Source organism: Apis laboriosa, unplaced genomic scaffold (assembly GCF_014066325.1).
Source record: "Apis laboriosa isolate Shangri-la unplaced genomic scaffold, ASM1406632v1 scaffold280_cov157, whole genome shotgun sequence".
NCBI classification, from domain to species: domain Eukaryota; kingdom Metazoa; phylum Arthropoda; class Insecta; order Hymenoptera; family Apidae; genus Apis; species Apis laboriosa.
The window spans coordinates 629,802-647,691 of NW_025222640.1; the positions used below are offsets into that span (position 1 = coordinate 629,802).

A 17,890-nucleotide genomic window follows, 5' to 3' on the forward strand; every position below is an offset into this window, starting at 1 on the left:
TTATATACAAAACGAGTGCTCTCATAACGTGATTTTAATTATGTTCGTATTCCTAGCAGTCCAGGTGGAATTCCTGCTCGTAATGCTCGTGGTGAACGCCTGTTACTTTTCCTTGGTATTATTGATATTTTGCAAAGTTACAGGCTCAAGAAAAAATTGGAACATACTTGGAAATCGATGATACACGATGGTGTAAGTTGCACAATCCTTCTTTTTCTATAATTATTAATTTTTGATTATTTAATTTCTATTTATTATACAGATCACATTGAAATTATATACAATCATTCTTTCATTGCGTTTCGTATACTCTAAAGAATGTAAATTGTATTTGCTTGCAGGATACCGTGTCAGTACATCGACCAGGTTTTTACGCGCAACGTTTTCAAGATTTCATGGCGAAGACAGTATTCAAGAAGATACCGTCACGTAAGTACCATCCTAATCAACCTCTTCTAACAAATTTGACCTCAATGTTAACATTGAACAAAGCTCATTCTTAATTTGTAAGCAATTTTTTAATAAGTTCTTACGATTATATTTTAAGTTCATTAATATCGACTGACGTTTCTCCTATTTCGTCAAATCGATTTGGCTATATCTCGTAAAGCATAAAGTACAAGAAAAATTTTAGGCTTTAAGAGTAGAGTAGAAATTATAACGTCAAATATTTTTATCGCCAGCTAAACGTGATTAATTAAATCTTTCTGTTTATAGTAATAGAAACAATTACTGTGATTCAACTACATATTATATAATTATTATATAATTATATGCAATGTTATCGCATAATACGTTTTACAAAAAAAAAAAAAAAAAAAAAAAAAGAGAAAAGAAAGGGGGAAAAAAAAATCTTTGGAACATATTTTAAATGTACGGATAGGGAAATAGGGGTGAAGAAGAATTTGGAAAATTGAAATGCAAAGGGGTAAAATGCTCAAAAAAGAATGGTACTTATATATTAACGCGTATAATTCTGCCATTTACAATTAAGTAGCGACATAATAATCTTGTTATTTAAGGTTCCAGTTTGTATAGAGCTGTAAGCTATAAGCTAGAATTATTGATAAATATTTTTTAGCTTCCTTATTATATAATCGCTATCACTGATCGTTTAAGTTTATTTATTCGATTCAGTGAAACGTTATTTTATTTTGTCTTAATGCATGATAAGTTCAATATCGAATCAGCGGATTCTTCGATTATGTAAATCTTCTATTCCATAACAATTTCATTCGTATATTATATATCATTCCTTTATTTTTATTTTTTTATCTTATTTTCTATTTTTTTATTTACCGAAAAACAGCTGCTCGAAGCGAGAATGAGCGAATATCAATTTCTCTCTACTAAAATCATTTATCACAGTCAAATTTAGCCGTCCAGAAAAATTCTAATAATCGTAATAGTGACTTAAGGTAATTAAGTGACTGCAGAGAATGCGATAAATCCTGTGCGGATATCCGAAAATTATGCACGCATTGATTGCGTCTCATATCGATTTTTAGGAAATTTTTTAAAAGGAAATTTTATTTCAAACCATGTGTTTTATGCACACATGTATAGTATACAAAAATTATAAAATCTAGTTGGCTATCCCGATATCCATTTTTCGGATACCTGCATTTCCTTGATAATCAATGCTATCGATCAAATATCCTGGGTTTATTGAATGTCAGTTGGTCACTTTTGGGTTTTGTATTGTGGTGTAACTAATTGCTAACACGGCACACATATTTTTTTCGATAGGTTTATTTTGGTTCAGTTTTATAACGTTCTTCGATTCATTTATTATTTTGTTCTTTTCAATAATTGATTTCATTGTTCACTTTGCATTTCGTTTCGAAACAATCATGTTTTATCTTGAGATGTTTAGTAAGTAAAAATTTCATTTAATGAGAATCAAACCAATCCACTGGTGTCCACATACGTAGCTGAGTATTTTGTTGCCAGTAATCACGCTAATATAGAGCACAAATTTGCTAATTATGCACAAGTACGTAATGAAAGCATCTCGAGAAGCACTAGTAGCGATCAAAATCGAATCATAAGGAAAACGGGTCGATAATAAAGGATATAAAATTTCCGTGAAGAGCGTATTATTGTAATGGGAATTTCATAATATTTTACCATTGAGACATAGCCGTCCCTATATAAATAGAATTTGAACAGCATATATATACGTGTATCGAATGATTTTCAATCAAGTTTTCCATCGTCGAAGTTCCTTCATTATTAACGTACGAATGTGCCAAAGTTTTGTAAAACTATTCCCACGTTCCTAATACTACAGAATAGTAAATGGCTCGTGATCACAGAAGTTTCTATTTTATGAACACGCGAGAAAGCAATCACTGATGATTTGCTAAAGCCTGCTAATGAAACAATGTTATAGATCGCACAAGATTTTGTTTTAACAAATGATTTTTATTCTCTATGATATTAGATAAAAAATTTATTATATGGTATATAGTTCCAAAAAAAAAAATTACAAATTTTTATATACATTTATCATGATAATTTTTAAATATCAAATATTGTTATACAATTACGAATAATTTTATGCGATCTATTATGAACATAGAGGAGTCTTCGTGGAGTGTACAGTCGAGTATATTTTGACAAAGCTAGTTAGTATGGCATGGATGTATCAGAGAGAGTACACGAGAGAGAAAGAAAGAGTGTGTGAGAGTAGTATAAAATGGTAGAAGTAGACACATGTTCGTTTTTATTGTGAAAATATTCAGCTATTAGCTCAACGTGGACACCAATGTACATATTTATATATTTTGCAATAAACATTTTCGCTGTTTACAACTTCATTTCATTTATGAAGCCTACCCGTATATATTACGTTTATATTTTCTATATATTTTTCTTTACCATTCTGTATTTATTCTTTTTTCTCTCTATTTTCTATCGATATTTTTTTTTTCACTGGTTAATATTCTTCTTATTATTATTATCATCACCACTATTACTGCTACTGCAACATATTATTAATACTATTTAAATATTATCTCATCATCTATCGTAATTATTCACATTCTCTTCATTGTAGCCATTGAATCATCTATAAAGTTTTGTTTTATGCACCATATCTCGCGTTACACTTTATGTATTGTGTTAAATAACGTATCATGCAATGTGTTTGTTGTTTGCGTTTTAACGTTTTGGGTTTCAATCACGATTCGTTTCACTATTTGTACTTTGTGATGTGATTATCAAAGTACGATGATATCTATAAAAATTAAAAGAATCAATAAGATGATTTTTTGTCAATATCTTTCACCATCTTTAAAAAAAATAATATGAAAAATTCTTATTTTCTATTCCTTTATTTTCTTTTTTTTCTTTTAGTAGATAATCTTTTGTTTCAGGTAATGATCATCCCTTGTTTGACATCTTAACTTTTGTATTCAATACCTTGTTTCAGACATCTCATACGATGGAATTAAGATTATTCGAACAAAAAAAAGAATCACATTTCCCTTTATATTAACTAATTCGTATTCTAAAAATATGAGATATTATCTTAAGATGCAATTAAAATTCTTTTTATACTTTTTACGATAGAAATATAAATCGTCGTTTTACAATTTAATATTTTATAAAAAATATAAGATCAAAGAAATATATATATAAATCAAAGTTCGAATAATCGAACTTCCGACACGATAAGACGTCACTAATATCGTTTAATGGAAATCAATTCGCGATAGGTTACATATAATAAATGACACACTGTAATTATTTATTTGATCATTAATTCATTCACAAGATCATTCACAAGAATGATATTCTTGTATCGCCGCTTTTCTCTTCTTCTCTTTCTCTCTCTCTATCTTTCTATCTATCTATCTTTTTAATTCTATCGAGGCAAGAACGTCGTATTAACCCCGCTTTCCTTTGTGTTGCTACTTTGATTCTCGGCAGTCCCTATGATCTATCGATCGTTTTAATAATCCGGTATATATTAAAGATGTTTAAGTACGGAGTTAGCTAAATGTTGATGTTTTTGTGTCCCGTGCACTTCTTTTCGTGTCAACCCCCAATGACCTGATCTGACCTGCTACCGATCGAAACTCGAAAATCGAATACCAAAAGTGGACCTGCCTGAGATTAAGGGGAATCATCGCAAATTCCGTAACCTCGTCACCAGCTACATAGGTAACTTTGTCTGTCTGTTCGTCCATCTGTCTGTCCATTTTTGTATGGTTGTATGTTTGTTTTTTTTTTTATTTCTCTCTCTTGCCTTTTTTTTTTTAATTTTTTAACTTCTCTTTGATAAATAAACGTCGAACGTTTATCTGCTTGTATGCGTATACTTTTTAATCTATCTCTGGTGTCGATCTGGTTTGTTGTTCCTTCGAATACCTTGAATTGCTTCACGATCTATCGTGTTGCTAATGTTTTTCTTTAATATTTTTTTTCCCTTTTTTCTTTTTTTTTTCTTTCTTTGTTTCCTAATCTATTAATTATAAAATTCTTTCTATTTGCATCTCGTCGAATTTCTACTAATTTAGATGCTTTTCTGTTTTTTGGCAAATACAGTCTTTGCTCAAAGTGAGTTTTTCTATATCAAGTTCAAGTAGAAATTGATACGTAGAACGTTGAGAGTATTAATGGTTTTTATACATCACTCCTATGTCCATTATTTGGCATGTAAAACCAATCTTTTTTATAGTAATTGTAGATGCGTTATCACACGTGTACATTTGTAAATAGAAAAGATTGTAAGTGCAAAATGCTTTCTTTTTTGCAATTATTAATTTTTCTCACTCTTTATTTTTTCAATCTTGATCTTAACACTTTCGAATTCGAATGAGATTGCGTTTCCTTGAATATTATATTTAACACTGATCTTTTGTGATATGCTTATTGTTCGTAAATTTGAAATATCTTTCTGAACTTGTTTTCGTTTTCTTGTTATCCGATTCACTTCTTTAATCTCACAAATATTATGCCAATAATATTTCATTCTCCCTTTTTTTCTTTCACGAAATTCTTTTCCAAGTATAATATTTACATTCGAAGATTTCATCTTGCAACGCTTCTTTGATTGTCTTTCTCACTTATCTTTAGTCGATCTTTCCAATATTTTACCCAAGCACATGTATATAAACGTAATCGTACAAATGTAATTTTAGATATTTGCATTCCCCAATTTTTATCCACTGTATAGTACAAAATGTACTCCGAATATATTTTTGTCTTTTATACCGAGAATATGAATATCTTGTATCATTGGCAAAAAAAAATCGGAGTACAAAAATTATAAGAAAAAATAATCGAGATTTTTTTATCGATTTTTCAATTTTCACTCTGCTTTTGCATCGTGAGTTTTGTATGTCTGGTTGGAATTCTCTTCCTTCGTTGTTATCATTTTCTCACACTTGTCTCTTTCTCTTCTTCTTCTTCTTCTTTTTTTTTTTTTTTTTTTTTTTTTTTTAAGCTTCAACACGTTCACAATTTTTCAAGTACACTAAATAACTACCCAACTCTTGATCGATGACCCTTTTTTCCCTATCTCTTTGCGCGAATCTAGGTCACTCTCCTTTCAAAAAGCATCTAAAGAACAAATATCTAATCCCTGCTTATAGTCGCGTCCGGATTTTTAATATTTTAACACTCCCACGATCTGGATGACATATATCAGAATTTTCGTTAGGAATATATTTTTGTCTAAAAATACATATGTATACACATGATGTTCACACGTCCAGATCTTAATCACAATAACCACGAATTAAATCTTGTTATGAAGCACATTTTTAGATAACGTATGAACCATACAAAAGTAAAACTTGATAAACTTATCGAAAAAATCGCTTAATTTTTCTTGAGATAGATCTAGAAACTTATAAGAAACTTGATATTTTACTGTGTTAGGTATTTTTTCGAACAAAATCATAAAATCTATATGAATCTAAATCAATATTTAAAATATAAATTAAATTGATAATCTAAAGTTTTTGCATTCTCTTTGTAAGAGTTAAGATAGTTATAAAAAGTGGAAATCGATTAGTTTAACTTCTGATTGGTTCATAAATGATCTGTGAAAAAAAGAATTATAAGAGTTAAGAATATGTTTTTCGAAAATTTATTCTTATCTCAAAGACAAAATATTGATAATTGAATCAAAGATGCTCACATGTGTAGTTGCGAGTCGAATTCTATCATCGTTTTTTCTCCAGTACCAGAATAATTTTTCCCAGATAACATCGAGAATCGCGGCTCGTTTTAATTAACTTTGTTGTCTGGATTCTAATCAAAGCTGAACACAAGCCAATACGGTCTGATAAAAACCTTTAGAGGCCGTGGCTACGCGTGTTCGAGCGATTATAATTAAATGTTCGTCGATCGTGATCGAATGAACGTTTCTGAACATTTATTCGCTACAAGATGTCATCGTAATATTCATGTACGTATATACAAAAATGTACGATGTGTGGATAAAAAATTCATAGATATTTTTTATTTTTCTACATAGCAAGTACAGCAATATATTTTTCTTTCATTTTTTTTTTTTTTTTTTTTTTAAAGAAAAAATATTCTACGATCTTTCTATCCACATCTAGTAAAAAAAGGCAAGTATAACGAAGAAAATGTGACGTGTATCGCAGAAGATACACACAGTATTAATTATTAATTCTGATGAAAATTAGAAAAAGAATTTTCATATAATTTGAATAAGATAGAAAGCTTTCGATGTTGTATCAGCTTTACCATCTATATGTAATAGATATTGACGAGTTCGAGATTAGACGAATTCGAGGCGAATCCCTCGTTTTGAAGTAGTATAGCTTCGTTTAAGCCCAAACCCTTGTCCGATAACGTAGAGAGATCAAAGAAGCGTAGCTCCAAACGTTATGGAGAAGAAGTTATTAGACGTAGTCGTGGCAAACAGTGCTGTAGCGAGATTTATTTGATAATAAATTGGGATTATTGGGAATTGAATTCGAAATTTTGCGAAAAATTATGATAATCCTTTCGATTTTAAATTATTTAAAAAGTAATCATACGAAATATTCGAACATTTTAAAACTTAAGAATAATCGAAGTCAAATGGAATAAAACTTCTTTAAAGTATACACCGATGCAGTCGCTATTGAGAGGGTTAACTGATAATCAAAATTTTAATCGAGGCGATAATGATTGCCAAACGACTCCATTATACATTAATCGCGGTATCGTGATAAATACGGTGTGAAAATAGAAAGTCTGCAACGCAATGAGACGTGCGTAATGCGTTTCGCGACTTACATGGTGTACACGAAGCGCAGCGAGAACTTTTTCAAAACAAGTATTATACGACGCTTCATGCATAAGCTAACACTTGCTACGGTACTGACGTCAGCTTTTGTAGCGTTAACTCGTTTGATACATCCCCTCTTTTACGATACATAGGCACAGTTCTCAGACTCTTTTTTCCAATTAATCGTTCCGATTTCCATCAGTATTTATCGATGTTTTCAACCCTTCAACCCTACATCGAGTATCGCGGTATTAATAACCCGTTGATTTGTGTTTCAGCATTGAAACATTCCCCGTCGAAGAGAAAAAGCATAACCAGGCCACTCAGGCCGTTGGATGGAGATTTCGATTCAACTGGTGAGTCTATTCGATCGATAGAATATCTTGGAAATTTCCTTTTTTTTTTTTTCGAATATTTGTTAATGATCGATTTCGTATGCTTCGCGTGGTCCTTTGCGACTGGTTCTACGATTTGCGGACTAGTTCGATGATTGATATCTTGTTCTATATATATTTTTTTTTATATCTATTTAAATTTATTCAAAAAGAGAAAGATAAGTTTAAAAAAATTGAGTATTCATTTTAAATATAAATTAAATAGAATCTATGTCAATATCTTATCTCTATAAAATCTTTTTGGAATGAGAGTCATTGTTGATTATTTGCCATATTTGAAAAATTGAAGTGAAATTTGCGAATTGAAATTGGGACAATATAATTACAACGGAGTTAAAAATTTGCATTCGATTAGTAATTATAAAATAAGAGATCATCTGGAACTGATCCGAGTCGAAAGATCGATCCTGGTCCGAAAATCGTGCAGATGAAATACGAAAGAACATTTTCCACAATCTTATTATTGGCTTTGCGCTGAATTTCACATGTGTAGCCAGGCACAGCGATCAGAGCAATAAATTTAGATCCTGTCTATCAAAGTTCCCTGTCTCCAAAACGTTCACCACGATTCCTGTCATCCCTGATGGTACCAAGATATGTTATTGAACCATCTCCTATCAGCCATTTCCTTTGAGAAGATAATCTCTTTTACGAAGATTGCTCGTGCGTGCTTTCACGTGTTAAAAAGGTACGCCTATTCCGTGTCGGTAGATAATTTCTCGTAACATTAATCTTAATCCCTTAATCTCTCTATATGATAAATTTTCATTTACAAATTGTTTCTATCACCGAAATTTATTTAAAACGATCGATTCAACTTCGATACGAACTTCAAAGTCAATCAAATCGCGTGACAATACCGTATAAATCTGACAATCGAAAAGATTAAAAAATTTATAATATCGTCAGCAACGAAAGAAAGAGATTTAAAAGTATAATCCAATACTATCGTAAATTATTATCGACAACCCGTTATGGCTTTATCCATCTGTCCATACGTATCCTTCGAATTCCGTCCGATTCTGTCTGCAGACGCATACAACGTACAAATACAGCTTTCTATCGTGAATGTCAGTCGAATGCGCGCATTCCGATCATCGATTCCCTCTCTATTTGCCTCGAACGTCCCTTGCTCGAATCCCTGTTTTATTTCGGGACACGTTCGATCCGTGACTGGACAGAGAGACTTTAAAATCGAGAAACAATGATCGACGTAGAGATGATCCGTAGTTTCGAGAGCAATGAGTGGTTTTACATTACACTAAATCGTGAAACGTCGAAAGAAAGAGTCGGAAGTTTCTCTGTCTGATCAAGAGTCGCACACATGGTGATACGGTAATGGTACATGGTGTTGTATGGTGGTTTAGCGGTGCCGACAACCGGAACTTCGACAATGCATGCTACGTCACCCACGAAAGCTGGTGAGTCTCATACGATCACTTATTTTCCTAATATTCCATTTAATTATTTCTTCGATCGTTATTCGCGGTCTCTTTTGTTTTGATTAAACGTCCATGAAGATCTTTTGAATATTTATTTCATCTAAAAAAAAAATATATATATATATATATATATATATATATACGAAATAATAATATAACAACGTGTAAATAGGAATTGCGTAATGAATTTAGAGCGATATCTATTTAGAGACACGATTAAATTGACAACTTCCATTGATAAAATAATCTTAAATCGTATTAATCACTCGTTATTCTACTATTACATATTACACGTTTAATATTTTTCTCCAAAGAGTTGTCACGTTGCTTCGAAATCACAAACGATACGAAAGAGTCATTTCATTTCAATCTAAGAATAAGTTATCCGCGAATCACCGCGGATATCGACGCAAAAAAAATTGTTCGATTCGAGAATCTCGAAGCAACGTTACACGATATTAATCACCATGCGATCTCGCTCACCCAGCTTCTCTGTTTCTGTCTGCCCCTCTATCTATCTATCTCTCTCTGTCTCCCTACCCCCAACGTGTTCACGTCATCACTGTCGGTGCACCTCTACGCAACCCCCGTATTCGACGTGGCACGACCTTGGAAACAACCCTGGACGACACGATAACAGTGACCCCGACAGACCCTGCGATCAGCACGACCAGCACGGTGATGTCGACCAGTTCCGCGCCAATCGCCACCTCCACCCCGGTTAACTTCGCCGCGGGCCCTGTGAGCCCGCCTCCGTTGACCTTGGCCGCCGGTCCAGGCCCCCCTCATCAAGAGCAACCAGTGACCACCTCAGCGGCCAAGGTCACGAGCTATCCAGCCGTCCTGAAGGGCAGGACCGCCGCCAGCCCACCGAATCCGAATCTGGTACCTTCCGGCAAGATTCCACCTCCCGTTCCCCCAAGAGGCACCGGCCAATCGAGGACCGCGAGGTCCTCCGAGGAGCACCGTGGCCCCGGAACGGCCACCTCCACGTCCTCGATGACGTCCAGCCGAGGTGACGAAGCAGCCATAATCACGAGATACCGCTTGCATGAAAGTTCGAGCATCCTGCACCACCTCCCCACACCCGATTACATTTCTACATCTACCGTTTCTGCTGCGTCCGCCGTCACTACTTCTACTACTACTAACTACTCTGCCGCTACGTGTACCTCTTCTCTCTTCTCCGCCGCCGCTGGTACCGCCACCACCACATCCTCGTTCACCACGACTGCTAACAACACCGCAAACCGTCACTCCGATTATAACAATACTACAGCCACCGAAACATCCACCACCTGTACATCCAACGTGTTGCATGCCCGTACTCCTGCCTACCTACCCCCACGATACGACAAATTGGCGTTCCACGATCGATCCGCCGACATGGCGGCAGCCTTCGATAGCATCCACGAGGAACGGTCTCCGATGTACTGGAACGATTGGCCGATCGAGAACATCTACGAGGAGGAGGAGGAATTCATGAGCATAGAGAAGGTGGACGACTCGTACGTGATCAGGACTAGCCCGTATCCGTTCAGGCCCGAGAGAGGGAACTTTAAGAGGGAGAAGAATATCCCGATCGATTCTGAGAAAAATATACCGGAAACTGGTGTGATTACGGAAGAATGGAGAAGAGATCCTAAGTCGAGAGCCGAGCACATGGCCAAGTTCACGTACTTCTTGAACCCCGCGTCTAGACCGGAGCTAATGAACTACAAGATGTCGCGAAAGGACAAGAAGCACTCGGAGACGTACTACGAGCGGATGAAGAGAAAGCAGAGAGAGCTCGAGACCTCGATCATGACGTTGACGCAATGCATGGACCGAAACAGGATCGTGGATAATAGAATCGAGGCTTCCAGAGTGGACAGATCGATCGCCACGATAGTTAAGAAGGAGAACGTTACTGAGATGAAGAAGATCGATATTCAGAAGCTTATGGAGCGTAGAAGAGATAGTAAAGTGCTGAAGAAAATCAGGGAGAAGTCTGCTCAGAGGAGGAAGAAATTGGCTCCTAAACCTTTGTCCAGGGTGCAACCTATTGTTAATCCGATAAAAGTGAACGATTGTGAGAATTTTGAGAGAAAGAAGAAGATAGAGAAATATGGAACTACATCTTCGAAACTTGATTATGGGAATAATGAATATTTGAGAAAATCGGAGAATGATGTAAAAATGATGGAAAATAAGGAATATCCGATTGTTCTTAAAGGCGATAAAAAAACGTTCTTGGTTACGAGAGTTGACGAGGAAGCTTCGAAGAGGTTAAAGGAAACGATTTATTCTTCCCAAATTACAACCGAGAGTAAAGTGAGCGCTGAAAGAGACAAATTTGATGACAAAGATGATACGAGATCGATAATTTCTAATAAGATTGACGTGAATTTACTGAAGAATCAGATATCTGATATACAAAGATCCAGGTCTATGGGTGAATTGAAAATGGAGAAAGAAATAACACCTAAAATTTTAAAACCACAGACTGATCTTGATAAATCGCAAGAGCATTCTTCTCTAAAAATTTTAAGACCAAATATTTCCTTCTTGTACACCTATAGATTGAAGAAAGCGTAATATCAATGAAGAAATAAAAGCACTATCTGTTTTCGATAATCATCGAAAAGGGACCAAGCATAAGGGGATCAATTTTAGAATATTTTCAAGATGGAATTTTGTGAGAAGAATTTGTGGGAAGAAGATACAATTAAGGACTTTAAAACACTACAACATATTACAAAAACTTTTCTCCCTTTTGCATGCGCAGAAACACTTTAAGTTTACTTTTTATTTTTTTTCATCTCTCATCACTCGATCTCTCATTTGTATCAGTTTTGTAAAAATACCTGTTTTAACTAAGGTTCATGCAGAAACGAGAATTTTTCTTCCACTGTTACTTCTGTGAGAACGAAGAAGTTAGTTGTTTTAATGTTTGCGTATTTTCTACCACTAGATTATGCACTTTGTCGTTTACTGTTTTATCGTATACTATAAGCTCGATACTGTATTAATATCGATTTTATGGCATCGATGAGGTACCGCTCGAAACGCTGAGATCGACTATCCTCGACATACAAAAGGTTTTAAATTTGAAAAAGTAGTATGTGTAAGAATTGGTTTCTTTCTTTGTCCCGATTGAAATGTATTTCTGCATGCATAATGATCTCCGTTGTTAGGATAAAGAATAGACGTAACTTATAAAGTAATTAAAAAAAGAATTTTAAAAAATTGTTATTGCATTTCTTTCTAATAAAATAAACTTTATTTATTTTAATTGATATATATTTATCTAATAGAATTTGATATAGATACTGTATTACACATTTGCGAAAATTTAGCGCTAGTTATTGAACAAGTTTGTGGATGTACAGCAAGACGAGAAAGAACGGAAAATCTTTAAAGTTTTCTTAAGAAATTTACAAATAGTTACGTCTATGTCTAAAAAAAAAAAAATCATATTTAAACATTTTTAACTCCGTTGAAATATCGTCGATATAAAATCTGAACGGAACACAGAGTTTTGTCGGTGTGTTTGTGTGGTGTGCTCTCTGTATCACAGATATAAAGGGACGTTCACACGAGTGTACTGTAGTTATGAAGCAAATACCTTTTTCTTCGAACAAAATATCGCCTTATGTCATGCTGGCTAAAAGTAGTTTGCTGTTTGTGCACTTCTGTAGATACGCAAATAGATGTAGTAATTTCTAGAACGTGTGTTACTGTTGTACCATTACAAGTTGGAATGGCTTATTCGAACTGACTTCAGTAGGAAGTGTTGATCAATTTCTAACGTTTTAATCCCGTATTTGAACGAGTTCCTGCCAAAGTCGATACGACAGAAAAATAATTGAAAATTTGAAGTGTACGCTTGTGCAACAGAATCGCAATTAGCACATGTATGTTTGATAAACGTTAGAAATGCTCCCGATGTAATTTCTTTTTTTGTGATTGCTTATTGTATTGAGACACTGATAACACAGCTGTCGAGTAGGTAACCCATTTCAATTGCTTCCCGTAAAGACAGAATAATTTATAATTTTATACACGTATTTTTCAACACGATTAACTTGAAAAAAATGTGCTAAATTTTTATCATGGATTATTATGTTTTAAATATCTTTTTTTTTTATACAGACCAAGGTAGAATATAACACACAATTTATTTGTTTGCTTAAATGCAATGTAAAAAAATATCGAATTGGCAAGATTTGTTCGAAACACTTTGTTTTTCTCGGTCTCTTTTTTACGAGGCCTTCCTCTGCTAACGATCCTCTCCTTAGAACCCTTGACAACGAAACAAGCACACTATATCGTGTTCATTAGGGCTAACTGTAGTGCGCTTTTTGTAGGTGGCACCCTTCCCTCCACTTGCTCCACCCCGCCCCCGCCCTTTGACGATGCAGTGCGCTCAAACGACCAAACCTTGGCTTCTGGTGGTCAACTTCAACACGGTGCACCGACCACAATGTTAGCGAGCAGCCTGAGCACTGCTCAATCGAAACAGAATAAGGTTGTTCACCACGTCACTCTTACAAAGACTTATCACGATGCCGTGAGGTGAGTCAAATTAATATTTGCCTTTTAATTTCCTTTCTTTAAATATCAACATTCATCGTCTATTTAAAAAATGGAACAAATATATTGCAGCATATCTGACGTGCATTTGGAAAGCAGCGGTAGCGGAAGCGGAAGCGGCGGAAGGGAAACAAAGTCGTCGTTGAGCGTGGAAAGTGGTGGAAGCAGTCGAGGAGGTGGTGGATTCACCTGGACACCACCCGCGGGCAGCGCCGAGGGCTCGACGCCCACCTGGACAGAGGGCACACCGTCCTTCACTGAGAGTTCCAGCAGCGGTGATGCAGGTAAGTTTCCGTACGCGCTCACTATCTACTACGCCACCTGAAGGCTACTACGTGCCTCGAGGATTCTCTTCTTCTTCTTCTTCTTCTTCTTCTTCGTCTTCTTCTTACTCTTACTCTTTTTCTCCTTCTTCTCTTTCTTCTTCTTCGATCTTCGTGGCGAAAGGATTTGCATCAAGCGTGACCGTTCCATTGATTGCCCTATCATTTATGCTGGCTTGTCGAGAAGGTGAAATTATATTATGTTTTATGTTCAAACTGAAAGATTATAAGAAATTGGATTTGATTTGATTTATTTTATGTAGTTTAAGCGAGATTAAATTATTTATTTATTTAGAAATTTTCTGGAACTTTATCAAAAATTATGTTGCACAAATATTGAACTATATTACCATATAAATTAACTTTGCATAACAATTTTGTAGATAAAAATTTTTTTTTATTTTTATTCTTCTTAGAACACTTATTAAAAAGATGGATAGAAATTTTACAATGTAAATACCTCTATATATTTTGTTATATGAATTTAAATATAGTTCAACACAATTTTTGATCAAGTTAACGATATTTAAGTTGATGATATTTAAGTAGGACATCCTGTACATCAAAAGAAATTATTTTCAGTTTGCTTCTTCTTTAAATATCGATGCTTTTGTAGAATAAGTTCCATTGAATTTCGCTGTAGAAAGAAAGGCATTGGCTTCGAATGTCGTTCACAGTAGAAAGAAAGATTCCATCAGGCAATAAATAGATCTTAGACACGCTATATAATTATCATTTATTATTACTTTCTCGCAAGTCTCGGATAATTAAACAACAAAACGAATCCGTTAATTTAACTGTAATACTGTATTTTTAAATCGAGTATATCTTTCAGTAAGTATACATATCGAGTTACGGGCAATCAACGTGACGCTCGCGCCAGAAACCGGAAGTCTGATTAACGTGCCACCATTTAAGGTAGTGTTCTAAAACGAGCGAAAGTATATCGTTGTCGGTCATCACATCATCATTGTCCAATATATAATTCCAACTATTGTGTTATAATCATTTATACGAAATATATTATTTTTGCTGTTTGTAAACGGGTAATCTTTCCCGTGTTAATAAGCGTGTAAAATACGTAGACCATGCACTAGTTAGCGTTAATTCGGATGTACAGTATAATCATCGAGAAAACACGGTAGATTTTGTGCGTAATCGTGAAACAAATACGTATTATTAATCACCTACATCGCTTACATTTTGCGTACCAACATATTACGTAATCCGGAACTAAAGAGGTTTTAGAGCAAATTAAGTTAGACCGACCGTTTGTTACGGTACACTTCTTATTTTACTTTATAATTTAACGAAATTAATTCTATCGTGATATCATCGTTGTAATTTACTAATTTACTAATTTATACGAAAAAATTAAAGGCGTTTCTATTGCATGCTCTTTAAATTCTCGTTCGATTCTTGTCTCTCGTTGAAAAGATATCATGTAACAAAAATTGATTATAGAAACAAGAAAAAGAATGGAAAGTTAAAATGAACGACAACAACTCAGTGCCTAAATTTAATCTTATTGCCTATGCGTTTTAAACCATATTTCGAGATTATTATTTATTTGTAAGTGTTTACAAAAGAAATACTCTTAAATACTTCGATCGTGTGTCGCGTACGAAGATGTTCGTCGTTATAGTTCGTCCTATAAGTTGAAACGATGATTAATAATGATGATTAATGCGTGTAAAACATGACGAGCATCTTCGTCGTTTTTTTTTTTTTTTTTAGATAGTTATAATGAAATGGATTAATTGTTCTCTTTGACAAGTACAATCGAACAACCGTCTTTTCTTAGCCCTGTCTAGATGATATCAATGTCTTGTCAAGTAACACTCGAACATTTTCTTTTCTCGACAATGAGAGCGACAATAAAGCGACAATTGCAAAAGAAAAATATACACGAGAACTCACTCTCTCATTATAACCTCTTATACACGTTTCTTTCTTCTATGGTTCCTTCGTAAGCAAGAACGGGCATCGCCTAGAACCGATGTTCTCTCGAGATAAGTTTCAACTTTTTTCTCTCTTTTTCTCTGTTTCTTTTTTTTTTTTTTTTTTTTTTCTTCAATTTTTTGTTTCACTCGCATACAACACCGTTATATAAAATAACTACACACGCTTTTTGTCACTCATAGACTGTTTAGATTGATAATATTAATTAGAACGATGCACGCTTTTTTCTTATCGATGCATCTTGGTAATTATAAGATCTCAAAAGAAGCATTTGAATTGAATGAAAAAGTAAATCCACGGCTATAATAATAACGATTCTTTTCCTTTTAAACGCTCCATTTTTTTAAGAAATTTAACTTCGCATTATTAATGTATTTTTGGTGGTTCTTTTGAGAGGAACACATCATCAATTAAAAATTTCTTCTCGATAGATAACGAATTTTATCACTAGACAAACACGTATCTACGCTCCAGTGATCGAGCAGTTGCAACATGTTGATCTGTTTATTGCACTATGACGATTAACGATAATTTTAGGTTGGTCGACCACACCGATCAGGGGGCGTCAGGATGATGGAGGGAGGATTGCTACCACTGTCGAGGAGGCGCTAGCCAGTCTCACTACGGAAATGGTAAGTTGGCAATCGTAGCTTTGAACGATTGGTCACTCGAAAAGGTACGCTAGCGACATCCAGAGATCGTATTAATGTTACCTCTACTCCGAATATGAAATATAAATTAACTCTTCTTTGACTGGCCAATTTATTACATTATCTTTCAAAATATTTATCAATGTTTCTACTATAATATTCTACTATAATTATTCGTTAAATATCAAATATATATAAAAAGTATAGAAATAAAAATTCAAGGATGAAATTTAACTTGTATCCTGTGCAGAATTAATTCCAATGAAAATTAAATAATTAATTAATAATTATTACAAAAAGAAAAATATATTTCTTTTTGAATATGATTATTTTATTAAACCAGTCTCACGATCTCTAATCATCATTATCGTGCCTTCCTCGACCGATTCCTCGAGGCGGTAAGTGTGCAATCAAAGCCCGGTGACCGATCGATCGGATTGTGTAAATGTTTCCCCCGAGTGGCCGAGGGTTTTTTTGTAACTAATAAACAGCCCCCAGACGACGACGCGTGACATCTGCTCCGCGATGACGAGCGGGCAGAAAGAGTTCTGTCCTCGTATCAAATTGTCGTCGTGTCTTTGGTCTCGTCTACGTATCGCTTTTGTGTCGAGTCCCTATCTATCGTATCGAATCCACAAAAGATCGCCGACTCGATCGCGCACGGAACGTTCCAAAGCGAAAATTTTTTATATAAACTTGATACTCATCTTTACAGATAATTCGAATATGAAAATCATTCGAAAATAATGCATGAGATTTTGTTTGAGATTTTTTCTTTGCTTCTCGAGCATCTTGGACTGATCTTAGTATATAGTTTACTCTTTTAGCGATCGTATTTATGATAATAAATACTTTGTAGAAGAAGTTGCATGAACAGTTAGACGAGCCTTGAAACGATTTTTTTTTTCAAGTTTAATACGTAATATTATAGCGTCTAGTATAAATACTATTCTTTGTTCGAAATCGGTCGAAATACTTCGAGACTATGATCGATTTCATAAATCATTCTACGAAGCCTTTCACAGTTATTTGCTTGCGATTCTAGATGCTAAGTTGTTGCATAATGAATATTAAAACAAACGATATCTATTTTTATTTATAAAAATCATTTAAATCGTAAATTTTTGTAGAATCATTTTGAATTCAAGATCTCGTTCAATTTCATACAAAGAATTCAAACAAAGAAGAATCATTCGATTTAAAACAAAAGAAGGTCGTTGAATTACCTATCTGTCTCATTTTTTTCCACGCGACAACCCGAACGATACTCCGATTTCGAAACATA

The 17,890-nt window shown here is 34.4% G+C and overlaps 1 protein-coding gene across 15 annotated transcripts in view; it reads left to right on the forward strand.

Moving 5' to 3' along the window:
• The window catches only part of LOC122714115 (phosphatidylinositol 4-phosphate 5-kinase type-1 alpha-like), a 31,451-nt gene that overhangs the window by 4,605 nt on the left and 8,956 nt on the right, over window positions 1-17,890 (forward strand). For 5 of the 15 annotated variants that reach the window (XR_006346579.1, XM_043935163.1, XM_043935152.1 and 2 more), the window contains exons 9-18: window positions 57-192; window positions 342-429; window positions 4,108-4,170; window positions 4,555-4,566; window positions 7,537-7,614; window positions 9,021-9,074; window positions 9,736-10,110; window positions 13,445-13,652; window positions 13,743-13,954; window positions 16,493-16,587. Coding sequence is in view for 14 of the 15 variants with exons in the window: in XM_043935163.1 (XP_043791098.1) it covers window positions 57-192; window positions 342-429; window positions 4,108-4,170; window positions 4,555-4,566; window positions 7,537-7,614; window positions 9,021-9,074; window positions 9,736-10,110; window positions 13,445-13,652; window positions 13,743-13,954; window positions 16,493-16,587 (1,321 nt within the window). In the remaining variant the exon portion in view is untranslated. The remainder of the gene's footprint in view (window positions 1-56; window positions 193-341; window positions 430-4,107; window positions 4,171-4,554; window positions 4,567-7,536; window positions 7,615-9,020; window positions 9,075-9,735; window positions 10,111-13,444; window positions 13,653-13,742; window positions 13,955-16,492; window positions 16,588-17,890) is intronic. The other 10 variants (XM_043935156.1, XM_043935157.1, XM_043935160.1 and 7 more) reach the window with 8 other exon arrangements.